The sequence below is a fragment of the Pseudophryne corroboree genome, chromosome 1 (assembly GCF_028390025.1).
Source record: "Pseudophryne corroboree isolate aPseCor3 chromosome 1, aPseCor3.hap2, whole genome shotgun sequence".
NCBI classification, from domain to species: Eukaryota; Metazoa; Chordata; class Amphibia; order Anura; family Myobatrachidae; genus Pseudophryne; species Pseudophryne corroboree.
The window spans coordinates 516531870-516559457 of NC_086444.1; the positions used below are offsets into that span (position 1 = coordinate 516531870).

A 27588-nucleotide genomic window follows, 5' to 3' on the forward strand; every position below is an offset into this window, starting at 1 on the left:
TGTGACGTGTCTGTTGTTGCCATTATAGTCTATTACACTGTGGAAAATGTACACACTTATCAATCATTAATAGCACTCTGAACAGCAAACAGACCATTGGAAAAAAAAAAGTGCTGCTGCTTCTAGCCACTGAGATTTATAAAAAAAACAAAAAAAAAACAATACACCACATTTATTTATATAGCACCTGCATATTTCATCAAGCCTTACAATTGGGAATTGCTACTTTAAAAAGATCAAGACAAAGACTGTAGAGCAGTGGTTCTCAAAGTGTGTGCCGCGGGACACTTGCAGGGTTGCCTCAGGTTGGTGGTCCAGGACAAATTCAAACTATTTATTGTCAGTGTAATAGGCAAAACCAGTGCTGGTGGCTGTCAATCATAAAATATATGGACAAACAAAAGTGAATCCTGTCACTCACCACATAATTGAACGTAAGGATGACCTATAAACACAATTTACTTAATTTAATATTTCTTTCTCAATTTCTCAAGAAACTTTTGGCCTAGGGGTGCCGTGAAAAAAAGTTCTAGTACTCTAGGGTGCTGTGATTCCAAAAAGTTTGAGAATCATTGCTGTAGAGCAGGCATGTCCAAACTGCGGCCCTCCAGCTGTTGGGAAACTACATATCCCAGCATGCCCTGACACAGTTTTGCTGTCAGAGAATGCTACGGCTGTGTCAGGGCATGCTGGGATGTGTAGTTTCTCAACAGCTGGAGGGCCGCAGTTTGGACATGCCTGCTGTAGAGTATGTGTTTGCAGGTTTCTTAACATCATTTAGGACATTTCAAATTAGTGAAAAAGTGCAGGTGATATAAATTATAATCCAGTGTTTTAATGTTGTGTCTTAATGACATTTTGCATGCAGTTGTTCATAGCTTGTCTTAATAGAGGTTTATGCCTGCACAAGGCATTTTATTTTTTAAAACCCTTTGGAAAACTGGCCACACACTGGAGCACATTAGAGTTTATGCATATTTTACATGGGAACAGAAAAACTATGTTAAACTGCAATGGGTGCGAATGTATGTGCCCATTATAGAGCTAGGCCTCGCCCACATCACAAAGTTTTTACCAAATAGCAGGGTTACTCCTAACTCTAGATCATCTCCACTTTGAATCTCTGCGGCTCAGCCCATGAGTGGAAGAACAGGATCACTGCCCAGTGTGATGACACACATCGATGGTCATATTGGATGACAGTGCTTCATTCATTAGCATTTTGACTGTATTATTACAAGTCACAGCCACCTACTCAGCTTCCTTCATTTTCATTGCCATTTAGACTACTGTAGGAACCTAGTTCTATTGGATTTTTTGAACAGTAAATGATTTATGTTTAGGAGTTTGTATTTCACATTTATTGATAGCACTTATCAAGACATTCACCTCTTTGTATGTGTGAGAGTTTATTACATTACATTGTGTACGATCGGGCAATCAGACTTTCACATTTGGTTAATAACACACTCATACATCATCTCTATACTAAGGTAAAGTGTAAGAAAATGTATTTGTACACACCCATCCCTACAAGAAAATTTTAATAAATAAAAATTCTACATAAACTAAAAATATTCTATGATGAATATAGCATTTTTTTTTTAAATGATTTTAATCTGCTGAAAGAACAGGTGATGTAAGTACCGCCATTATACCTGTGTTGTTCATATCGGGAAGCTTCACTGGTAGAAACTGGCATATTTTACTGCCGTCAGGGCTTTTGCCAGTGACAGCAGGTTATAGAGAAAAAAAAACAATCAGAAGATTGTGTTTACCTGACATTGGGGGTAATTCTGAGTTGATCGCAGCAGGAACTTTGTTAGCAGTTGGGCAAAACCATGTGCACTGCAGGGGGGGCAGATATAACATGTGCAGAGAGAGTTAGATTTGGGTGGGTTATTTTGTTTCTGTGCAGGGTAAATACTGGCTGCTTTATTTTTACACTGCAATTTAGATTGCATATTAAACAAACCACACCCAAATCTAACTATCTCTGCAAATGTTATATCTGCCTCCCCTGCAGTGCACATGGTTTTGCCCAACTGCTAACAAAGTTCCTGCTGCGATCAGCTCAGAATTACCCCCATTGTCAGGTTCCTCCACGTTGCTTCTGATCGTAGGCTAGCAGGACTTCCATCGCCTTCAGTAGAAAAGGAAGAGGATGGTAAGGGGTGAAGAAGGGACAAGTAAAAAAAGAAAGGGAGTGGCGGAAAGAAGAGCAGGGTAAGAGGAAAGAGGAACAGTGGTTTGTGAGGGGCAAAATGGAAAGGTTGGTGTTGGTGGTGAATAAATGATAGAATGGGGAGGGGGGTGCAGAAATAAAATGAGTGACTGAGGGGGGATGTCATGTAGACGTACATACTGGTGACTGGGGGGGATGGGAGACATGAAGACTTATACACTGGTAACTGGTAGTGGGGGGAGAAGTACATGGAGATTCACACACAGGTGACTGGGGGAGGGGGATATGGAGACGTATACACTGGTGACTGGGGTGGGGGACATGGAGACACACTGCTGGTGGGGGTAGGGGACATGGAGACATACACTGCTGTTGTGGTGGGAGGGAGACAGAGATAAAACATACTGCTGGTGAGTGAGGAGGACATGGAGACACACACTGCTGGTGGGGAGAGGGGTACATAGACATACACTGCTGACTAAAGGGGAGGGGGTCATGGAGAGATACTGAGCACATGGTGACAAACACACGGACTGGGGGAGGGAGACAGGCATATAATGTTAAGTACAGAGAGCAGGGCAAAGACAGAGGTGCTGAGACAGGAAGCACAGAGGGGAGGAGGAGCACAGGTTACTTACTGTAGCCAGCTGAGGAAATTAAATGGAGGGGCCAATCAGTCACTCTGTGCTGGGGGCGGGGCTAAAGATGATGTTCACAGTGCATCACTGCACCTGTCCCCAACTCCCCATCAGTGCAGGTGGCTCTGCCCCTCACCCCAAACACATAACTGAAGTTAGCATGTTTGCTTGCTTCAGTGGGTGATTCCCTCCCACAGAACAGTATGCGCTGGAACCCAATTACTTAGCTGACAGCCTGTCGGGGTCTGGATGCTATCCTTTATACATCCCTGTAGTCATGCCCCCTGGGACCCGTCTGGGTCATAGCAACAGCTTGTGTTGCATAGCAGTAATTCCGCTACTGCTGCCTATCACTGTATTCCTGCTGCGATTCCTCATCAAGCCACTGAGGAAATGAGCGAGAACCAGGAGTCTGGTCTATTCTCCCTGGAGTGTGAACTCACTGAAAGTTAGGAGTCTCCAGGCGTTGCTGGAGAGTAAGGAATAATGGACCATAGTATGTAATATTGCTGTGTTATTAATATAGGGCAGTAGGGGTCGTAACTTCAGTCTACAGATGTTTCCTCATACATCATTGCTGCTGTTGCACGGCTGTCCATATCCCGACAGCAGTATCCCGTCCGCCAGAATGCCGACAGCGGGGCGATCGCAAAAAGTCCCCTTGTGGGCTTGGTGGTTTGCTGCACTCACCACAGGATTTGTTCCCATTCTATGGGTGTCGTGGACACCCACGAGTGGGAATAGTCCTGTTTTGCCGGGATTCCGGCTGGTGGCATTGCCGGCTGGCAGGATTCCAGTGTCAGTATCGAGATCGCCGGGATCATGACAGCCAACAAATTGAACGGATCCTAAAGACATAATAATAACAGTAATGTTGAACCACTTCCAAATTTGATCCAACTTAACGTGTTTTATATTCATGAACATGTTTAAGGTGCAAGCCAAAAACAAGCAATGTACTCATTTAAAATAAAACTGTATTCAAATATTATATATAAACATTGAAGACAGTTGCAGGAACAATAGTCGTCCTATAAAAGCAGGGCCGTTACTAGGTGTGTGCCGGCGGTGCCTGGCACACAGCGCATGTGCACTCGGCGCAGGACCGCCGGCAACACCTGCAGGTCCGCACTGCTTTGTGTGTCCGCAGAAGTTTCAGTAAACTGCAGCGCCCGTCAGCTGTGGATTGCAACGCCGGGTGAGTTTGCCGTTTTCTGGTCATGTGCATCCTCTGCCAGGCCGCCTATCATGATTGCTGTATTGTTTTTTCCCTCAAAGGGGATGTGGCCATGGGTTCGTGGTTAGGCCACGCCCCCGACTTTGCCTGTGGCTTGTAGTGCCTGCGTCCCCCGGCTCTTCTGGAGGTAAGACAATGTGAACAGGGGAAGGTGGGGAGACTGAGTGAACGTGTGTGCAACAGATTGTGCGTGTAAGGGACAGGATGGGTGTGGGTAGGGGACGGGCTGTGTGCGTGTGTGTGTGTGTGTGTGTGTGTGTGTGTGTAGGGGACAGGCTGAGTGTGTGTGTGTGTGTGGATTGGGGGAACAGAATATCAAGGGAGCGCTTCTGGAATCTATATAGAAAATGTTTTGGGTTTTCTTTAAATATACGAAAAATAGCACAATATATATTACATACACATTACATGCATATACAATAAAAATTGAATATGTTATAAAAAATTATTTCACAATCGTAGATGTATCCGGAATTCAATCGTCCTCTACTGATGCTTTATTATTGGCCAAGGATCTCGTTAGAGTATTGGCTCAATTCACTGTCCGTGATACAAATAAAATTAAAGTTGCAGGAGATACTTGTAGTATAAATGAATGGTATCCAAATAAATGCTTAATAACACAGTATTCTTCATCCTCTGACGAAACCGCCATACCACAGGTGCGGAGAAACGCGTAAGGAATTTGCTTTATTCAATAATTTGTATCTGGACACCTCACTATTCCTCTAATACAACACGCCAGCTCCTGGTCAGCCCTAGCCTCGCGGACAATCGAGGAACAATACGACAGTGACGGACCGGAGCAGTGGATGGGTATTCCATCCACTGCTATACAGAGCTTTCAAATAGTGTGCAACAGACACAGGCGGCAACAACTGTATAAAGGACAGCAGTGATCTCCCTCTGCCCCTCTACATGCAGTTCCAGCTAAATGGATACATATCCAGGAGGTGAGTTCAGCGTTACGTTATTGCATAGAGCTAAAAAACGCTGTCCCTCCATCAGAACTTACAACTGACATGGATGAATATAGCAGAGTTGGGATTTATTAAGCATTTATTTGGAAACCCTTCATTTATACAACAAGTATCTCCAGCAAATGTAATTTTATTTGTATCATGGACAGTGAATTGAGCTAATACTCTAACGAGATCCTTGGCCAATAATAAAGCATCAGTAGAGGACGATTGTTTTCCGGATACATCTACGTTTGTGAAATAGATTTTTATAACATATTCATTTTTTATTGTATATGCATGTAATGTGTATGTAATTGATAATGTGCTTTTTTTCGTATATTTTTAAACATAAAACACATTTTCTATCTAGATTCCAAAAGCACTCCCTTGATATTCTATATCATCTGTTTTTACCTCTAGTAATTTTTGTCACTACAGTGGTGACATTTGGGAGCTGCTTAGTAGCACTTTTAGTTCTATTGAGAGACCAAACAGAATTGGTGTTTATATAAGCGCTAGGGATTTACTTGTTTGCAGATTGGGGGAGTAGACTGCGTGTAGGGGACAGGCTGTGTGTGTGTGTGTGTAGGGGACAGGCTGAGTGTGTGTGTGTAGGGGACAGGCTGAGTGTGTATGTATGCATTGGGGGAACAGACTGTGTGTGTGTGTGTGCGCGCGCATTGGGGGAACAGACTGTGTGTGTAGGGGACAGGCTGTGTGTGTGTAGGGGACAGGCTGCCATAATGTGTAAAAGGGCACACTACCTGGCGTAATGTGTAAAAGTGAGCTCTAGCTGCTGTAATGTGTAAAAGGTGACTCCACCTTCCGTAATGTGTTAAAAGGGGCTCTACCTGCCATAATGTGTAAAAGGAGGCTCTACCTTGCGTAATGTTTGACAGGGGCTCTACCTGGCGTAATGTGTAAAAGGGGCTCTACCTGGCGTAATGTGTAAAAGGAGGCTCTACCTGGCGTAATGTTTGACAGGGGCTCTACCTGGCGTAATGTGTAAAAGGGGCTCTACATGCCGTAATGTGTAAAAGGAGGCTCTACCTGGCGTAATGTTTGACAGGGGCTCTACCTGGCGTAATGTGTAAAAGGGGCTCTACTTGCCGTAATGTGTAAAAGGAGGCTCTACCTGACGTAATGTTTGACAGGGGCTCTACCTGGCGTAATGTGTAAAAGGGGAACTACCTGGTGTAATGTGTGTAAGTGGTGCTACTGTGCGGTGTAATTTGAATAATGGAGACTACTGTACAGCATAATATAAATTGGTATTATTTTGTGGCCACGCCCCTTCATGAAGACACGCCCCTATTAATTTGCTGCGCGCACTAGCCCTATGCTGTTTCTTGCACACAGTTCTAAAATGTCTAGTTACAGCACTGTATAAGAGTATAGGATACTTTCCTGTTACTGGCACCTCCTGAACACAAGCAGACTCAAGTCCTTTCAACAGAAAAGTGTGTGGAGGAACTTTCCGCACAGTACCACTCCCAACATGTCACTTTCAGTTTATGGTTGTGCCCGCATTCTGCTATATGTGACCTGCAACTCTTTGTCTAAGTAGTAATATTTTGAATGCTAAAAGTCTGACTCATTGGCTTGCACAGGATATACGTTCATGGAAACTGGCATCAAGACTGTAAGATCCAAAATAACATGGTCTGCAGGGGTTTGTTTATGGTAGATGGGCGCTACCAAGCTCTTGCTGGCTAGACTGGACTATCAGATAAATGCGAGTAGTTTATAGATGATTCAATACTGTAGTTCAGGGGTGGGGAACCTTTGGCCCTCCAGCTGTTGTTGAACCACACATATGAGCATGCCTTGCTACAGTTTTGCTAATTGTCCTTGCTAAACCTGTTGCAGGGCATGCTGGGGTGTGTAGTTCAACAACAACTGGAGGGCTGAAGGTTCCCCATCCCTGCTGTAGTTTACTAAGCAGCTAACTGTATTAACTTACAGAACCAGTCCTATTTGAGGTTATGGTCTGCAGTGTCTTTTTTTTTATTTTTTTATCTGTACTAAGCAACTACATGTTCATACTTTTGGTTAAATGTGTTCAAAAATTGTTTCTTTTTATGTTCTTATAGTTCTTATATACAATCTGTAAATATGCAGAAGCCCTGACGCAATCCTGGGTACTGCTCAGTTCATGTTTAAGACGTGTGGATTATTAGATCTACAGTAAAACGGTCTACAGTCAATAGGTCTACCACTAATGGTAGACCTGCATTAGGTCAAAGGGTCAAAAGGTCAACTTAGAGTAGGTAGGCAGTATGAAAGGTAGACATGGAAATGGTCAGCACAAAAAAAGAAGACACTTTTTTGAGGTGAGGTGTTTTGTCACTTTTCTGCCACAAACCAGCCCCATACGTGTACCGCGTCTCCTCGCATGGCGCATTTCGCTCGCCATGTTTTGGGCAAGGTGCCTTGTTCCGCTATCACTGCGCTCGGCAAAGGTTACTATTCCCAATCATAGTCCACGTGGATGGTAAAGTATGAAAAAGCTGAAATAAATAAATAAAAAACATGTGTACCATATATGTGTCACCCTATGTCATGGTGACCTTTTGACACTGTCTACATTTTACATGTCGACCTTTTGACCCTGTCGACTTAATGCATGTCTACCATTAGTGGTAGACTTATTGACTGACTGTAGACCTTTTTAGTGTAGATATTTAGTCCGGATACCATTTAAGTCATGACATTCATATAGTTAATACACTGTGAAAGTCCATGCAAACAAAGTCAAATCATCTATAGCTATATATGTCATCACTGCCTCCTGTACAGCACCACTTATGTCATCTTACTTCCATCCACACTTACCTCAGTGCCAGCCCAGGAGAAATGACGTGGGTGGTAATTGCCCTGCAGCTTCTCTCCTCCAGCTACCTGCATCTGAGTGTCAGGCCTGTCTGCAACAATACAAAATATAGTGTGTGCGGGTGCGCTGCTCATATCACCCCCACTTCCATGCCATCTAATGTATAGTGGGCATGATGCTCCCTCAGACATGCTCATGGTGCTTCTGTAGGAGAGTGCGCAGTACTAGCACTATTGGTGGTGCTCCCATTAGTTTGGCACCCACTGCTGTTGTGGGCACACTTGGATTCCCACATGGACAAGAGAAAAAAACATATCCAGACCATTTTTGTTTTATGGTTTTAGAATGTAAAATTTGCATATCAAATATATAACATGTTATGCTGCATTCACACCGCAAATGCCGGGTCCTACCCGGTAAGACAAACGTGTACTTACCGGGTGGGATCCGGCATTTGCGCTCAGTTGCAGGCTTCCCGACCCGGCAATATACCGGGTCGGTTGCCATGACAACGGAGGCCGCAGCAGCAGCAGGGGCGGGGGTGGAGGCGGCGTCGGGAGATGAGCTCATCTCCAGCGCCGCCTCTCCCTATCTTGTAAATGGGAACCGTGTCGCATCGACACGGCTCCCATTCACACCGCACCTGACCCGGTAATCAACCCGGGTAAAACCCTTCTTTTTTACCGGGTTGATTTACCGGGTCAGGCGACCCGCTAAATCGCCCAGTGTGCTTTCACATCGCACACTGACCCGGTTCGACACGGCAATATGCCGTGTCGGTACCGGGTTATTTGTGCGATGTGAAAGGGGTATTAGTGACCATTAATTCCCTCCCCAGTTCTAGGTTGATTACCATTCCAGTAACCAATATAATTTATACTCCTTTTATACTGAGGCAAGGGCCTATGAAAACCCCAGGTTGTGTGTCTGTGTGTGTATGGGTTGACCCGTGTTATTTGACCCAGGCCCACCACCCTGGTCATGACCAGAGTTTCTCCTGTGTCTGAGTTAGATGAGCTACCTCTGAAAGGATGCTCCAGAGTTACTCTACCTAGGTTATGTTAAAAGGAGCTTAGTGAACACCCTTGATTTATATTGTATGCTTGATTGTTATCTACAATAAAATGAATGCTAACAAATAATATATAACATGGGCTACACGTGTATCATAGGTCCATCTGTTGTGCGTGACATGCTTAGCTGCTTCTGTTTAGCCACGAAGTATGACCCAAGGGATTATTGTAAAATACTGGAACTTGAGATTGTAAACATTTTTGCTATGATACAGTAAATAGTTTTAATGCAACATAATGACCTTACAAACATGTGAAATGATGAAAAGCTACACTAACATTAACACGCGGTAAGAATTTTTATGGGGAGATGGGATGTGAATTGTTTAATCATTCTGATTCAAAGCATTGTGGCTACGTATTTTACATTGCTTTTTCAGTATAATGCTGTAAAAATATTGGGAAAATAAGAGAGGAAGAAAAATATTTTCCAGAGTGTCCTAAAGAATGGTCTGTAAACACAGAAGACTTGTCCCTCTGTAAATTGTAGTTTGTGTAAGTGCAGTGCGAGGTACTGCCACGGTTTCTCTATATGAATAGGGCAGTGTTTGTCTGCACAGAGCTCTCAGTGTTGCTGCAGCGGGGATTCCAAGAGCCTTTTTCAGTAAAAACAACAGACACATAAAGAGTTGTGCACACACTGAAAAAGGGTTTAGAAATTGTGTTTAGATGTGTGCAGCATAGGGAGTATATGCTGTATGTACAAATGTTTAAGGGTTTTGGAAAATGCATATTTACCAACTCTCCCCGATTGTCCGGGAGACTCCCTGAAATATTAGTAATCTCCCTGACTCCCCGAAGTGTCTAGCAATCTCACTGATTACACCTTATCCCCATTATGTAGCTGTTGTACTTTTTGTGCGTTTACTAAATAAATAAATAAATAAATAAATTGGGGATGTATACATTCAAGTGGGATCATCTGTACAATTTCCTTGCAGTGGTTATACAGCACAGTGGCCCAAATGTATTAAGCCTTAACAAATGTTAAAGTGGAGACTGATAAAGAGAGATTAATGACCAGCCAATCGGCTCCTAACTGTCATTTTTCAAACACAGCCTCGTACATGGCGTGTAGGAAGCTGGTCATTTATCACTCTTTATCCGTCTCCACTTTATCACTTTTAAGGCTTAATATATTTGGGCCAATGATCCCTATGGCTACATGCATTTTTAAATAAGGTTTTTCATGGCTACTCATATAGAATCACTTGTAAAACACAATACACGAGCAAGCCCTGAAAAGTCTGTGTCTTTTCATTAACAAGTAGATCTTACTAACTGTTTTGGGCTCATTTACATATGGATGCAAGCAGGGGTTAAAGTGAGCCGGAACGGGGCGGAACTGCGTTCCGTCAGTTCCACTTGAAGACGGAACGCAGTTCCGCCTCCTCCGGCTCACCTAACCCAATGTGTGCCGGCACGCAGGGAGATGCCAGGTGCCCGCTGTTATCGGCGGCGCCCGGCTCTCCCCGTACAGTGGAAGCCCGGCGGCAGGAGCTCACTACTGAGCTCCTGCTCCCGGCTCTAGTGTGCGCTATGAGAGAGACGTCATGACGTCTCTCTCATAGTGCCGGGAGGATCACAGCGGTCGGATGCGGGAGCGGGGCTTGGTAAGTATGGTGCTTTTTTGTTTTTTTTAAGGCACGTCTGCTGGGGGCAAACTACGAGGGGTAAACTACATGGGCGCATAACTACTTGGGGCACACTACTGGGGGCATAACTACAGGGGCTAAACTACTGGGGGCATTACTATTTGGGGACTAAACTACAGGCTGGCATTACTACAGGGGGCTAAACTACAAGGGGCATTACTACAGGGGGGCTAAACTACAAGGGGCAAACTACAGAGGGCATTACTGCTTGGGGCAAGCTACATGGGGCTAACTACAGGAGTGCATTACTACTGGGGGCATAACTACAGGGGCATTACTACTGGGGGCAAACTACAGGGGCATTACTACAGCAGGGATAAACTACAAGGGGGCATTACTACTGGGGGTAAGCTACATGGGGCTAACTACTGGGGCAAACTACAGGGGCGCATTGCTACTGGGGGCATAACTACAGGGGCACATTACTACTGGGGGCATAACTACAGGGGCGCTATACTACAGGGGGGCATAACTACAGGGGCTAAACAACTGGGGGCATTCCTACTTGGGGCAAACTACATGGGGCTAAACTACTGGGGCATTACTACTGGGGGGCTGAACTACTGTGGACATTACCGCTGTGGGCTAAACTACATGGGCAAACTACATGAGGACTAACCTACAGGGGCTAAACTACTGGGGGCATTACCACTGGGAGGCTAAACTAAAGTGGGGGTAAACTACTAGGGGCATTACTACTGGAGGTATAACTACTGGGGCTAAACTACAGGGGGCTAAACGACTGGGGGCATTACTACAGGCAACATTACTACTGGGGGCAATACTACACAGGGCCATTACCATTAAGGGCATTACTAATGGGGGCACTACTAATGAGGGCATTGTAAAGGGGGCACTTAAGGGGCATCACTTCTGGGGACATAAGGGGCACTACTACTGGGGGCATTGCATAAGGGGCACCACTACTATGGACTCTATATAAGAGGCACTACAAGTACAGTGGACATTGCATAAGGAGCACTACTACTATGGTCATTGTAAAAGGGGCGCTACTGCTGTGGGCATTGTGTATTACGGGGTGCTACTACTGTGGGCATCATGTGTATTAGGGGTGCTACTACTGTGGGCATTATTACTGTTGTGTGACTATGCCCCTTTCGGTTTGAGACCACGCCCCTTTTTTGGGGTGCACGCCAAGCATACACAGACACGCCCATTCACTTTGACGCACATGCTCCCCATTTGCTCCCGGCAGTCCATCTCGCCGGGCACACCCAGGCACAGACGGAGCCATGATTAGCGTGGCTCCATCTGAAGATGTTACTTTCACAGCCATCCTGAAATGCTTTTTCAAAAGTAGGCAAGCATGGGAAAATGTAACTATTACAAGTGTTTTTAATATCACATCGTTTTTGGAGAGGCCACTATGATGAGAATCAGCGCAAATCATCTAGCCACCCAGACTGCCCACTTCACTCAAGAGTTGAGAAACTTACCTACTCTGCCAGGCATACAGGAGAGCCATCCAGGATTCGTTAGTCATTCCAGGAGAGTAGGCAAGTGTGATGTATAATAGGTGTACCTCACTCAAAAGTAACGTGCATTAGAAAGTAGTCTTTTCACACAAATGCGCAACTGTAGCATATACTCTGGTTTACAACAAACCATTTTCTCTGACGTCCTAGTGGATGCTGGGACTCCGTAAGGACCATGGGGAATAGCGGCTCCGCAGGAGACTGGGCACAACTAAAGAAAGCTTTAGGACTACCTGGTGTGCACTGGCTCCTCCCACTATGACCCTCCTCCAGACCTCAGTTAGAATCTTGTGCCCGGCTGAGCTGGATGCACACTAGGGGCTCTCCTGAGCTCCTAGAAAAAGAAAGTATATGTTAGGTTTGTTATTTTCAGTGAGATCTGCTGGCAACAGACTCACTGCTACGAGGGACTTAGGGGAGAGAAGCGAACCTACCTGCTTGCAGCTAGCTTGGGCTTCTTAGGCTACTGGACACCATTAGCTCCAGAGGGATCGAACACTGGGCCCGTCCATGATCGTCCGGTCCCGGAGCTGCGCCGCCGTCCCCCTTGCAGAGCCAGAAGCAAGAAGATATTCCTCAAAATCGGCGGCTGAAGACTCCTGTCTTCATTAAGGTAGCGCACAGCACTGCAGCTGTGCGCCATTGCTCCCTGTGCACACCACACACTCCGGTCACTATGGGTGCAGGGCGCTGGGGGGGGGCGCCCTGGGCAGCAATTTGAGTACCTTACAGGTGGCAAACACACATAATATAGCCTACTAGGCTATATATGTGTAAAATACTCCTGCCACATTAATTTAATAAAAGCGGGAGAAGTCCGCCGAAAAAGGGGCGGGGCTATCTCCCTCAGCACACTAGCGCCATGTTCTTCACAGTGCAGCTGGAAGACAGCTCCCCAGGCTCTCCCCTGTAGTTTTCAGGCTCAAAGGGTTAAAAAGAGAGGGGGGGGGCACTAAATTTAGGCGAAAAATTGTGTATCATAGCAGCTATAAGGGAAAAATCACTGTGAATCCCTGCATTATATAGCGCTCTGGTGTGTGCTGGCATACTCTCTCTCTGTCTCCCCAAAGGACTTTGTGGGGTCCTGTCCTCAGTCAGAGCATTCCCTGTGTGTGTGCGGTGTGTCGGTACGGCTGTGTCGACATGTTTGATGAGGAAGGTTACGTGGAGGCGGAGCGGATGCCGATAAATGTGATGTCGCCCCCTGTGGGGCCGACACCAGAGTGGATGGATAGGTGGAAGGTATTAACCGACAGTGTCAACTCCTTACATAAAAGGCTGGATGACGTAACAGCTGTGGGACAGCCGGCTTCTCAGCCCGTGCCTGCCCAGGCGTCTCAAAGGCCATCAGGGGCTCAAAAACGCCCGCTACCTCAGATGGCAGACACCGATGTCGACACGGAGTCTGACTCCAGTGTCGACGAGGTTGAGACATATACACAATCCACTAGAACATTCGTTACATGATCTCGGCAATAAAAAATGTGTTACACATTTCTGACATTAACCCAAGTACCACTAAAAAGGGGTTTTATATGTGGGGAGAAAAAGCAGCCAGTGTTTTGTTCCCCCATCAGATGAGTGAATGAAGTGCGTGAAGAAGCGTGGGTTCCCCCGATAAGAAACTGGTAATTTCTAAAAAGTTACTGATGGCGTACCCTTTCCCGCCAGAGGATAGGTCACGTGTGGAGATATCCCCTAGGGTGGATAAGGCGCTTACACGTTTGTCAAAAAAGGTGGCACTGCCGTCTCAGGATACGGCCACCTTGAAGGAGCCTGCTGATAAAAAGCAGGAGGCTATCCTGAAGTCTGTATATACACACTCAGGTACTATACTGAGACCTGCAATTGCCTCAGCATGGAGGTGTAGTGCTGCTGCAGCGTGGTCTGTTACCCTGTTAGACAGGGATACTATTTTGCTAACCATAGAGCATATTAAAGACGTCGTCTTATATATGAGGGATGCACAGAGGGATATTTGCCGGCTGGCATCCAGAATTAATGCAATATCCATTCTGCCAGGAGGGTATTAGGGACCCGGCAGTGGACAGGTGATGCTGATTTTAAAAGGCACATGGAGATTCTGCCTAATAAGGGTGAGGAATTGTTTGGGGATGGTCTATGGGACCTCGTATCCACAGCAACAGCTGGGAAGAATTTTTTTTTACCTCAGATTCCCTCACAGCCTAAGAAAGCACCGTATTATCAGGTACAGTCCTTTCGGCTTCAGAAAAGCAAGCGGGTCAAAGGCGCTTCCTTTCTGCACAGAGACAAGGGAAGAGGGAAAAAGCTGCACCAGACAGCCAGTTCCCGGGATCAAAAATCTTCCCCCGCTTTCTCTGAGTCCACCGCATGACGCTGGGGCTCCACAGGTGGAGCTAGGTGCGGTGGGGGCGCGTCTCGGGAACTTCAGCGACCAGTGGGCTCGCTCACAGGTGGATCCCTGGGTTCTGCAAGTAGTATCACAGGGATACAAGCTGGAGTTCGAGGCGACTCCCCCTCGCCGTTACCTCAAATCAGCCTTGCCTGCTGCCCTCGGAGAAAGAGAGGTAGTACTAGCGGCAATTCACAAGCTGTACTTCCAGCAGGTGAAATGAAGGTACCCCTCCTTCAACAAGGCCGGGGTTACTATTCCACAATGTTTGTGGTACCGAAACCAGACGGTTCGGTGAGACCCATTCTAAAATTTAAATCTTTGAACACTTATATACGAAGGTTCATGTTCAAAATGGAATCGCTCAGGGCGGTTATTGCAAGCCTGGACGAAGGGGATTACAGGGTATCACTGGACATCAAGGATGCTTACCTGCATGTCCCCATTTACCCTCCTCACCAGGAGTACCTCAAAATTGTGGTACAGGACTGTCATTACCAATACCCGGCACCGAGGGTATTTACCAAGGTAATGGCCAAAAATGATGATACTCCTTCGAAATAAAGGGAGTTATAATTATCCCGTACTTGGACGATCTCCTTATAAAGGCGAGGTCCAGGGAGCAGTTGTTGGTCGGCGTAGCACTATCTCGGGAAGTGCTACAACAGCACGGCTGGATTCTGAATATTCCAAAGTCGCAGCTGGTTCCTACAACGCGTCTACTGTTCCTGGGTATGGTTCTGGACACAGAACAGAAAAAAGTGTTTCTCCCGGAGGAGAAGGCCAAGGAGTTGTCATCTCTAGTCAGAGACCTCCTAAAACAAATACAGGTGTCGGTGCATCAATGCACGCGAGTCCTGGGAAAGATGGTAGCTTCTTACGAAGAAATTCCATTCGGCAGGTTCCATGCAAGGATCTTCCAGTGGGATCTGTTGGACAAGTGGTCCGGGTAGCATCGTCAGATGCATCGGCTGATAACCCTGTCTCCAAGGGCCAGGGTGTCGCTGTTGTGGTGGCTGCAGAGTGCTCATCTTCTAGAGGGCCGCAGATTCGGCATACAGGACGGGGTCCTGGTGACCACGGATGTCAGCCTTCGAGGCTGGGGGGCAGTCACACAGGGAAGAAACTTCCAAGGACAATGGTCGATTCAGGAGACTTCCCTGCACATAAATATTCTGGAACTAAGGGCCATTTACAAGGCCCTAAGTCAGGCAAGACCCCTGCTTCAACACCAGCCGGTGCTGATCCAGTCAGACAACATCACGGCGGTCGCCCATGTAAACCGACAGGGCGGCACAAGAAGCAGGATGGCGATGGCAGAAGCCACAAGGATTCTCCGTTGGGCGGAGAATCACGTGTTAGCACTGTCAGCAGTGTTCTTTCCGGGAGTGGACAACTGGGAAGCAGACTTCCTCAGCAGGCACGACCTCCACCCGGGAGAGTGGGGACTTCATCCAGAAGTCTTCCAAATGATTGTACACCAGTGGGAAAGGCCACAGGTGGACATGATGGCGTCCCGCCTCAACAAAAAGCTAAAAAGATATTGCGCCAGGTCAAGGGACCCTCAGGCGATAGCTGTGGACGCTCTGGTAACACCGTGGGTGTACCAGTCGGTGTATGTGTTCCCTCCTCTGCCTCTCATACCAAAGGTACTGAGAATAATAAGAAAGAGAGGAGTAAGAACTATACTCGTGGTTCCGGATTGGCCAAGAAGATCTTGGTACCCAGAACTTCAAGAAATGATCTCAGAGGACCCATGGCCTCTGCCGCTCAGACAGGACCTGCTGTAGCAGGGACCCTGTCTGTTCCAAGACTTACCGCGGCTGCGTTTGACGGCATGGCGGTTGAACACCGGATCTTAAAGGAAAAAGGCATTCCGGAGGAAGTCATTCCTACGCTGATTAAGGCGAGGAAAGATGTGACCGCAAAACATTATCACCGTATTTGGCGAAAATATGTTGCTTGGTGTGAGGCCAGAAAGGCCCCAACGGAGGAATTTCAACTGGGTCGATTTCTGCACTTCCTACAGTCAGGAGTGACTATGGGCCTAAAATTGGGTTCCATTAAGGTCCAGATTTCGGCTCTGTCCATTTTGTTCCAAAAAGAACTGGCTTCCCTGCCTGAAGTTCAGACTTTTGTTAAGGGAGTGCTGCATATTCAGCCCCCGTTTGTGCCTCCAGTGACACCGTGGGATCTCAACGTGGTGTTGGATTTCCTGAAGTCGCATTGGTTTGAGCCACTTAAAACCGTGGAGCTAAAATACCTCACCTGGAAAGTGGTCATGCTGTTAGCCTTGGCGTCGGCCAGGCGTGTATCAGAATTGGCGGCTTTGTCATGCAAAAGCCCTTATCTGATTTTTCATATGGATAGGGCAGAATTGAGGACGCGTTCCCAATTCCTTCCTAAGGTGGTATCAGCTTTTCATGTGAACCAACCTATTGTGGTGCCTGCGGCTACTCGGGACTTGGAGGACTCCAAGTTGCTGGACGTAGTCAGGGCCCTGAAAATATATGTTCCAGGACAGCTGGAGTCAGAAAAACTGACTCGCTATTTATCCTGTATGCACCCAACAAGCTGGGTGCTCCTGCTTCTAAGCAGACTATTGCTCGCTGGATCTGTAGCACGATTCAACTTGCACATTCTGCGGCTGGACTGCCGCATCCTAAATCTGTAAAAGCCCATTCCACGAGGAAAGTGTGCTCTTCTTGGGCGGCTGCCCAAGGGGTCTCGGCTTTACAACTTTGCCGAGCTGCTACTTGGTCGGGTTTAAACACTTTTGCAAGATTCTACAAGTTTGATACCCTGGCTAAGGAGGACCTTGAGTTTGCTCATTCGGTGCTGCAGAGTCATCCGCACTCTCCCGCCCGTTTGGGAGCTTTGGTATAATCCCCATGGTCCTTACGGAGTTCCCAGCATCCACTAGGATGTCAGAGAAAATAAGATTTTACTCACCGGTAAATCTATTTCTCGTAGTCCGTAGTGGATGCTGGGCGCCCATCCCAAGTGCGGATTGTCTGCAAAACTTGTATATAGTTATTGCTTAACTAAAGGGTTATTGTTATGAGCCATCTGTTGGTGAGGCTCAGTTGTTATTCATACTGTTAACTGGGTATAGCATCACGAGTTATACGGTGTGATTTGTGTGGCTGGTATGAGTCTTACCCGGGATTCAAAATCCTTCCTTATTGTGTCAGCTCTTCCGGGCACAGTATCCTAACTGAGGTCTGGAGGAGGGTCATAGTGGGAGGAGCCAGTGCACACCAGGTAGTCCTAAAGCTTTCTTTAGTTGTGCCCAGTCTCCTGCGGAGCCGCTATTCCCCATGGTCCTTACGGAGTTCCCAGCATCCACTACGGACTACGAGAAATAGATTTACCGGTGAGTAAAATCTTATTATTATTATCATCATCATCATCATCATCATCAGTACTTGTACCTATCCTATACTTTGTGCAAAACATATCTTCCAATAGCCAGTGAACTCTGTAGCATCTTCAAAGTGACAGTCAACCTCTCCTTGTAGTCTTTCCTAAGTCTCCTTCTAGCTCTGATGTTTCAAGGTCATCCTTGTCTAGCAGGTGCCTGCTTGCTATGATGCTGCTTCCATCCCTTCACAATTGATCCAATTGTGCTCACTGGGATATCCAGGCACTTGGATATTATTTGGTAGTCTTTTCCTATCATGTGCATATCTAAAATGATATCTTTTAATTTCTTAGAATGTTCTTTGGTCTTAATTTTCACACTTTCCTTCAGAATCACAGTATGACCAATGTTATCTTGAATTAGGGTACTTTATCTATAAAATCTGATGTTTTTTAATGATTCACAGATAGAGGCTAGTTAGGATATTAACGTTCATCAGTGTAAACTTGGAGCTTCCACAGCACAGAGGTTGAATACTTATGCAAGCATCAGTTTTCATTTTTTTTTTAGTTAAAACAAATCTGCAGACAAATAATGAATTTGCAAATTAACGTGAAAAATTAAAATACTGTCTGGAACAATCTGTGTAAGTGTTGGTTATAATACTAACAAATGTGACTTTTTAAGATTTTTATTTTTTTGCAAGCTACTGTGTTACATTTTTCTAAATGAATAAATGAACATTAAACTAGTTCAATCACGTTATGGTATGAATGTGAACGTCGGAGCCTTGAACAGGTTATAGACCATATGTCTGGGGCAGCTTATTTATCTAGAATATACAGTAGTTTATGGAATGCTGTTTATTGTAGGTAACTCTCTGTCTACTAAAAGTATTAAATGAGGCGAACATATGACTAGTGGCATGGTAGCTGTTGTCCATTGCACACACAAAAGTGTTGATAGAGTGTGTGTGTGTGTGTGTGTGTGTGTGTGTGTGTGTGTGTGTGTGTGTGCGTTTCCCTTTAAGCCGTGTAACTCCCTCTTCATCTCCAGCAAGCATGTTGCTGTCAAAGTTCATCAGAGTTTCACAAGTGACTGCACCTTTAAGAGCCAGGATGTGGCTTTGCAGTGTTTGAAGTGTGACTCTGCCGTGAAGTGAACAGCTGAGGCTTTCAGAGGAGGGTGGTGGAAGGAAACTGTCCAGCAGGAGTCATTGGTGAAAAGTTGACCTATGAAAATGTCAGCCCTGTTCAGCTAAGTTTATACTAATGTGGGATTTTTCCTTATGCGGCAAAGAAAGAAAAAAAAAAAGTTTGAAACCAGCTCTGGAGGTACTAGGCTGGTATAGGGAGGGAGACGGAGCTATGACAGGCTCTGGCAACATGAGCACACAGGGATTGCATTTGACTGCTGCAAACAGCACAGCTTGCGCTGACAAGTAAGTCTTTATTTCGCAACCACTTCTATTTTCATCTATGAGCACTTGTAACTCTGTGCAGTGATAGAAGCCTTGCTGCTTGGTACTTGATGGTGCTGTGGCTTTTGCCCCAGGAGTGTACAGCCCTCTCTGCCAGTCTGACTTGTGTAATGTGGCTCCCAGCTCGGCAGCAGGTTGTGGGACCCAGATTTGATGTGTTATGTGATCGCAAGCAGTTTCTCTTTTAGCTGTGGAATTTCAGACGGGGCTCGGAACAGGTCTGTCTGCATATTTTTAGTTTGTGTTCGTGTCATGGTGGTCTCAAAATATCATCGGAACAGAAAAGATGTAACTGGAAGGAGAGGATACAGAAGTAGCAGACAGTGTTAAATTGGTTTTCACAGTGGAACAAACTGATGGCTATAATTGTAATCCTGCAGGATGTCTCTGATAAACAAATAAAGGGAGGCGGGAGGGGGGGATTTGGTTTACCGTGAAACATTTGACTATTTTATTTACATGTAGTGTGGAGAATGGAAGGGGAGTGGTCTTTAGAGTGATAGTGTCCTGTGATCTGTTACACGTCACTGAGTTGTGTTGTCAATTGAAACATCTTTGTTTAAAAATATCTATAAAATCGAATTCCTGGATTATTGCTCTAACTCCAGGTTTTGTCCCTCTGTATGTGTGTATGTGCACTGATGGTAAAATAATATATATTGTTTTCTTTGTTTACATGTATCATATAGTCATACATTTATTACATGTTTATTTTACAGTTGATCCAAGTTTGTAGAATTAAGGTTCTATAGTAGGGATTTACATGTTAAATACATATGTGTGTCAAACACGAGTAGTGCTTAATAATATTTACTACTTTTAAGACTACTATTGTGTAGAAACCTGCATGTTTAGCTTCACACCTAAAGGCACTTACATTCTTTAGAGTCAGTTCTAGATATCGGTCAAGTGTACCTATGTAATAGTTCCTCTTTTCCTTTAACATAAGTAAGCAATCTGACATGCATTATCTCTCTCTCTCTCTCTCTCTCTCTCTCTCTCTCTCTCTCTCTCTCTCTCTCTCTCTATATATATATATATATATATATATATATAAAGAGAGAGATTTTCAGATGTTATTTACTCTATAATTCCTGAATACATATAAATGTTTGTTCCTTATCTTTGTAGAAAAAGAGCAAAGTGCTTCAAATGGTGAAGACGCAAGAGACCCTAAAGCTGCATATTTTGTGGAAACACCATATGGATACCAGATAGATTTGGACTTTCTGAAATATGTGGAGGATATACAAAAGGGGAACACCATAAAGAAACTGAACATTTTAAAGAAGCGAAAGTTGGCTACACACTTTCCTGAAGGCAAGAACGAGTCCTGCCAGGGGACAGGGTGGCCATCTAATGATTCTCTTTCATCCTCCAACAGTGATGAGCATAAGCAGTCCCCTTCTCTAATTGCCAGACGGCATACTGTTTCCAGCTCTGCAAGATCATCCTCTTCTCAAGACACATCTTCCAACTTTCTAACTATCCCTGAGAACAAACCGTTGCTACCACCTTCCCCACAGGTCCCTACACACAATTTTCATGTTACAAAAACGTTAATGGAAACTCGGAGAAGGCTAGAACAAGAGAAAGTCATCATGCAGGTAGCCTCATCCTTCGTCGATGTGCGTAGGCCGAGACTGGCGAGTTTTGGGGGAATGGGCTCAACTGGGTCACTTTCATCCTACACTGGATCAGCAGGGCAAACAACTGCACAGCAGCTTCAAAATGGACACCAGTCAAATGGTGATTATACTGCCTTCTTTGCTTCATCTTTAGGGAGCTCCATCCGCCACAGCCCACTCAGTTCTGGGGTAACTACACCAGTGACCAATGTGAGTCCTATGCATCTCCAGCATATCAGGGAGCAGATGGCTGTTGCACTTAAGCGCCTAAAAGAACTTGAGGAACAGGTAAAAACCATCCCAATCCTTCAGGTAAAAATTTCAGTATTACAAGAGGAGAAGAGACAGCTCATGTCTGAAATAAAAAGCCAAAAAGTTACTACCCAAAGTGGTGATACGGGTTTCCGTAAGAGATCTTACAGTGCAGGTAATGTTGCTGGCTTTGAAAAATCACATACTCGTGTTAAATCTGGTGGGGAGTTACATATAGATTCTGATGATGAAATGGAAAGTCCAGAACAAAATACACAGACACTTAAAGAGTTTAGACAGCTAACAGCTGAAATGCAGTCTCTGCAAAACAAAATACAGGACAGCAGTTTTGAGGCTTACTGTTCTGCACAGCAGAGCAGGTCTAAAGAAAAATGTAACCGTTCTATTGCAGTTGGTGCTGATGAAAACATGAATGATGTAGTAATGTACTATAGATCCGCAAAACCTAGCAGGGATGTTTCTGTGAGTACTGAAATGGATGTGAGAAGCCTTGGGGTTGGCGTTACTGAGGAAATGCTTGGGGTCACTACGGATGCTGAAAGAGAATTTGAACTTCAGCAACAAACAATTGAAGCACTTAAAGATAAAATCTACCGACTTGAAACAGACTTGAGAGAAACTACCTATGAGATGGAAATGACAAAATTGAAGTTGGAAATACGAGAAGCAGGGTCGAGAAAAAAAATAGATAAAGCAGTAATGGCTCAGCCCTTAACTTGCAACAGGATGGTTGAAGCAATCGTAGAAATGAGAGATCAAAGCAATGGAGATAATTTAGATGTAGTAGACTCTTGTGTTGGTAATTACGTACAAACAAGCAGCATTGGTGTATCATGTACAACTGTCCTTCAACATGCAGCTGTGGGCCCTGAGTCCCCAATGAATCACTGGATTGTAAAACAAAGAGTAGATACTTGTGACATGGGCGTGGGGTGTGAGCTTGTGATGTGCGACAAAAGTGTTGGGGTGGACCAGGCAACTTGTGAAATTGAACTTTCTAGAGAGGAGGCCATAGACCAGTTGAATCGAAACAAGACAATAGTCAAGGATGTGAAATCTGTTGGCTGTGGAGATTGTTCTGTGGATGTTACAGTTAAACCATTATTGCATTATATGTCATGTGGTGTCAATACAGAACTTGTAACCAAAGTGGACTGTGCCATAACAGTTGTTCCTTGTACTGCTGACCAGCAAACTAACACAGAAGTTGAGCTATCAAGCCAATTCACCAACACAGAAGTGCCAAGTCTTGTTGATACAAGCACAAACACTGCATACAGCATGTACAGCAAACAGACCAACACAGAAATAGTGGAAATGCGATCGGTTGCAATAGGAGATGGTAAAGTGAAAGAAATCAATGCCACACCAAAAACACGTACTATTGGAATATGTACTTCTGACTCTGATTTTGAAAGTCTAGCATTAGTCCACAAGACCAAAGATTTTGGAGTTGGGCAGATAAGTATCTCAGATAATTTTCTGGTTGGTGTCAAGTTACGTAGTATTGCCTGTGGTTCTAGTGAGCCTGTTCCCCTTTCTGTCGACACAAGAACTATAGCAGTTGGAGATGAGCCTCCTCAGCAGCAAGAAGATACTACGTTAAAGGAAAATGTATCAACTATAGAGTCTCCCGCAATAGACCATTACATTGAGCGAGTTCAGAACTTGCTTCAGGAGCAGCAGATGCTTCTTGCTGAGAATTACACTGAGCTAGCTGAAACGTTTGGAGAACCATATTCACAGATTGGCTCCCTCAACTCCCAGCTCATCACCACTATCTCATCTATTAATTCTGTAATGAAGTATGGCAGCAATGAAGAATTGCGAATTTCGGGAAAGCAGAAACAGTCTGTGGAGCAGGATTCCTTTACAGGTGAGATCCCCACTAACCTATGTTACTGTAGTAGATCCAGTGACATGACGGTATTTGATGCATTGCGTTATCTACATGCTATCAGACTTGGCTGTGGTTTGTTACTGTACAGCTTTTTTTTTTTTTTTTTACACCATAGAACACTGTGGCACTATGGGAGAATTCTATAAAGATGGAGGTAAATTGTCCTTAAAATATAAATAAATTCTCGCCATACATTCTCGATTTAAAAAAAACAAACAAGAGAATACTGGAAATCTGTACTTTTTGCTTCTCAAGCCCCATAATGGGCTTTCATTTTATATGTTAAAAGATGGGCAAATTAATTGATTATTACAACTATGACTGCTAATAAAGTAGTTTTTAGTCTTTGAATTTGCAGTGTTAAATATTTTTGCATTTCACTTAAAGGTTTCCCTTAGTAAATAAATCAAGATTTGTGTGCCATTTAAACCGACAATGCCCCATCACACCTGGAAAGTGTTTAAGGATGGTAAAACACCCTCGAAGTGATGCATTTTAACTAATTTGTGTCAACCCTTATTGTGTCAACTTTTGATCCTGTCAACATTTTGTTCCTGTCAACTTATTAACTATTGACTGTATGGTGTCGACCTATTGACTGTAGACCTTTCGACTGTCTATATGTTAATCCACACCCTCTGAGATACACGGTTACTTATAGGATCAGAAATGAACCATGAAATGTCCAGCATCCAGTTCACCTAGGTGTCTATTGGACAGCCCTGTTTCCCAGAAGTGCAATTCTTGTGCTACACATGACATGTGTGATGGGGATTGCTTCGGTGAACACCCTGCTTGCTAATGGCCGCCTGTGCTGGGAAGCTATTTCCAGCATTTTAACTGTTTTTGAGCAATGTGTCAAAATTGGAAACAACAAAGCCTAACAGGATTAAACCTGATTTCCTTCTAATACTAGGTGAGTCAGAGTCACAGATTAGGGCACAATGCGTGTGGGAAGTGAGCGTTAGTGTAGCATTAATAACAACAAACATGCCTGTGCCTTCTAATAACTATTCTTGGTGCCTTGCAAATCGCAACGTTTACCTTTTTGATAAAGGGTTCATTTTGTTTTAAATCATTTTGTTGTAATAAAGTTTATAAAAGCATCACATAATATAGAAGGATCAGTATGTAATACAGACGGTCGGGATGCCGTCCGTGAGTATACAAACAACGGTACCCCAGCTGTTAATGTGCCGGCAGTGGGGTGATCGCAGAGAGTCCCTTTGTGGGCTCGCTACGCTCGCCACAGGTTCTATTCCCACTCTATTGGTGTCATGGACACCCACAAGTGGGAATAGCCTCTGTGAGCCGGGGTTCTGGCTGGCGGCATTGTCAGCAGTCAGGATTCCAGCGTCTGTATCCTGACCGCCTCTGCCGGATCCTTTCTGCCGGCAATGTAACTGCATCCCAATATAGAAGTAGCAGAAAACAAAGCACACACACACTGCCTATAAAGCTTTTGCTAAATCATTTTTGTGTGGGGGATCCATCCCTTGTATGCAGCTTATTGGGGAGTTCTCAGATGTTGCTGATTGTGGAGTTAGTTGGATGTGAAATGTTTTCTGCTTTTAATGCGATTGCCTAGGTCTGTGGCCATTGGAAGCACTCACTTTGTACATTAACAAGTATAGCCCAGTATACTTGTGTCCTTGAATGCATTAGGACACACCAACATTTGCTGATCTGTAAACTAAAAAATATAAGAAGATATATATGATCAGGCCCAGGGGCGTTCAGTTATACATACACAGCCACATATACACGCATACACACAATTACATATATACAAATACACACCCAGCCACAAATACACACAGCCATATATACACACACACCTGATACCACCTATACACACACAGCCACATATCTACATACTCACAGCCACAGATACACACACACACAGCCACAGCAATATTTATACACACACACACACACACACTCTCTCTCACACACACACACACACACACACACACACACACACACTCTGTCTCCACCCTGACACTCTCCGCCATCAGTTCCCTCTTCTCACCTGTTGCCGGGCAGCCGTGGTGTCAGAATGTGGGAGCTGGAGCCGGGCAGCTGCTCTGTTTGGTGGGTGCCGGCCAGCCATGGTCTAGAAGCCGGAGCTGGGCAGCTGCGCTGTAGGGGGGCGGGAGCCAGACAGCCGAGGGGTGTCATGCGGGAGCCGTGCGTGTCATGTGGGAGCTGGGCAGCCAAGGGTGTTATGTGGGAGCAGGGGTTGTCATGCGGGAGTTGGGCAGCCGGGGGTGTCATGTGGGAGCCGGGCACACAGGGTGTTTTGCAGGTGCCGGGTAACCAGGGGTGTCATGCGGGAGCTGGACAGCCGCACTGTCACCAGAGGCAATGGAGAAATGGAGAAGGTGCGCCCTTCAGTGCTGGAGCCCGGCGGCAGCCCACTCCATTGCCTCCCGGACTTCCGCAACTGATCAGGCACTACCAGGGTAGTTTATCACGTAGTAGCTGTTATAAAGGGCTTAGGCCCTCATTCCGAGTTGTTCGCTCGCTAGCTGCTTTTAGCAGCCGTGCAAACGCTATGCCGCCGCCCTCTGGGAGTGTATCTTAGCTTAGCAGAAGTGTGAACGAAAGGATCGCAGAGCGGCCACAAAATAATTTTGTGCAGCTTCAGAGTAGCTCCAGACCTACTCCTAGCCTGCGATCACTTCAGACTATTTAGTTCCTGTTTTGACGTCACAAACACGCCCTGCGTTCGGCCAACCACGCCTCCGTTTCCCCAGCCACGCCTGCGTTTTATCTGGCACGCCTGCGTTTTTACACTCACTCCCTGAAAACGGTCAGTTGACACCCAGAAACACCCACTTCCCGTCAATCACTCTGCGGTCAGCAGTGTGACTGAAAAGCTTCGCTAGACCTTGTGTGAAACTACATTGTTCGTTGTAAAAGTACGACGCGCGTGCGCATTGTGCCGATTTTTTGCCTGATCGCTGCGCTGCGAACAAAAGCAGCTAGCGATCAACTCGGAATGAGGGCCTTAGTCAGTCCTCCATAAACAAATAGCCTATTCCTAGTAAAAAACCAACCCCCCCCCCCCCAAAAAAAAAAAACAACAACACGGCGCTCTAGCACAAATTCTAAACATATAATTATGAATAATTGCATAATTTAACGGGATCAGTATGTGATCCCGCCGCATGGGATGCCGAATGTCAGTATACCGATATCGGCATCCTGAGCGCTAGAATGCTTTCAGGGGGACGAGCGCAATGAAGCCCCTTGCAGGCTCACTGTGCTCGCCATGCTGTGTGTACAGTGGCAAGCTTAGCTCACCGCAGGTTCTATTCTCCCTCTATGGGTGTTGTCTAAGTAATCTCCCAAATGTCTCGGAATGTATAATGTGGAATGAAAGTTTACAGATACCTGGTCCCCAAGGAAATGATTTCTACAAATATTTGTCACGCCTGTAAGGAATGCCTTGTATTGTGGTAAAAGGTTCAGCACAACTAAGTAATTACCCGGTCCATGGGCCGGATGTAATGGTGCCGAGGTCGCTGCAGGTGCGAGTTGACGGACGATCTCTGCGTAGCAGACGGGCTATGCTTGCCAAGTCTTTTTCTAATCATTAATTTCTCTGACGTCCTAAGTGGATGCTGGGGACTCCGTCAGGACCATGGGGAATAGCGGCTCCGCAGGAGACAGGGCACAAAACTAAAGCTTTAGGATCAGGTGGTGTGTACTGGCTCCTCCCCCTATGACCCTCCTCCAAGCCTCAGTTAGGTTTTTGTGCCCGTCCGAGCAGGGTGCAATCTAGGTGGCTCTCTTAAGGAGCTGCTTAGAAAAAGTTTTTAGGTAGTATCTCAGGGTTACAGGTTGGAATTCGAGAAGTCTCCCCCTCGCCGGTTCCTAAAGTCTGCTTTGCCAACGTCTCCCTCAGACAGGGCGACGGTATTGGAAGCCATTCACAAGCTGTTTTCTCAGCAGGTGATAGTCAAGGTACCCCTCCTACAACAGGGAAAGGGGTATTACTCCACGCTATTTGTGGTACCGAAGCCGGACGGCTCGGTAAGACCTATTCTAAATCTGAAATCTTTGAACCTGTACATACAAAAATTCAAGTTCAAGATGGAATCACTCAGAGCAGTGATAGCGAATCTGGAAGAAGGGGACTTTATGGTGTCCCTGGACATAAAGGATGCTTACCTGCATGTCCCAATTTGCCCTTCACATCAAGGGTACCTCAGGTTCGTGGTGCAAAACTGTCATTATCAGTTTCAGACGCTGCCGTTTGGATTGTCCACGGCACCTCGGGTCTTTACCAAGGTAATGGCCGAAATGATGATTCTTCTGCGAAGAAGAGGCGTATTAATTATCCCTTACTTGGACGATCTCCTGATAAGGGCAAGGTCCAGAGAACAGCTGGAGGACGGAGTAGCACTAACCCAAGTAGTGCTGCAACAACACGGGTGGATTCTGAATTTTACAAAATCTCAGTTGACCCCGACAACACGTCT

General features: G+C 45.5%; 1 protein-coding gene across 5 annotated transcripts in view; it reads left to right on the top strand.

Moving 5' to 3' along the window:
* Window positions 1-27588, top strand: part of KANK1 (KN motif and ankyrin repeat domains 1) — a 350857-nt gene that overhangs the window by 284078 nt on the left and 39191 nt on the right. For all 5 annotated transcript variants that reach the window (XM_063913934.1, XM_063913936.1, XM_063913938.1 and 2 more), the window contains exon 3: window positions 20429-23074. In XM_063913934.1, coding sequence (XP_063770004.1) covers window positions 20429-23074 — 2646 coding nt within the window. The remainder of the gene's footprint in view (window positions 1-20428; window positions 23075-27588) is intronic.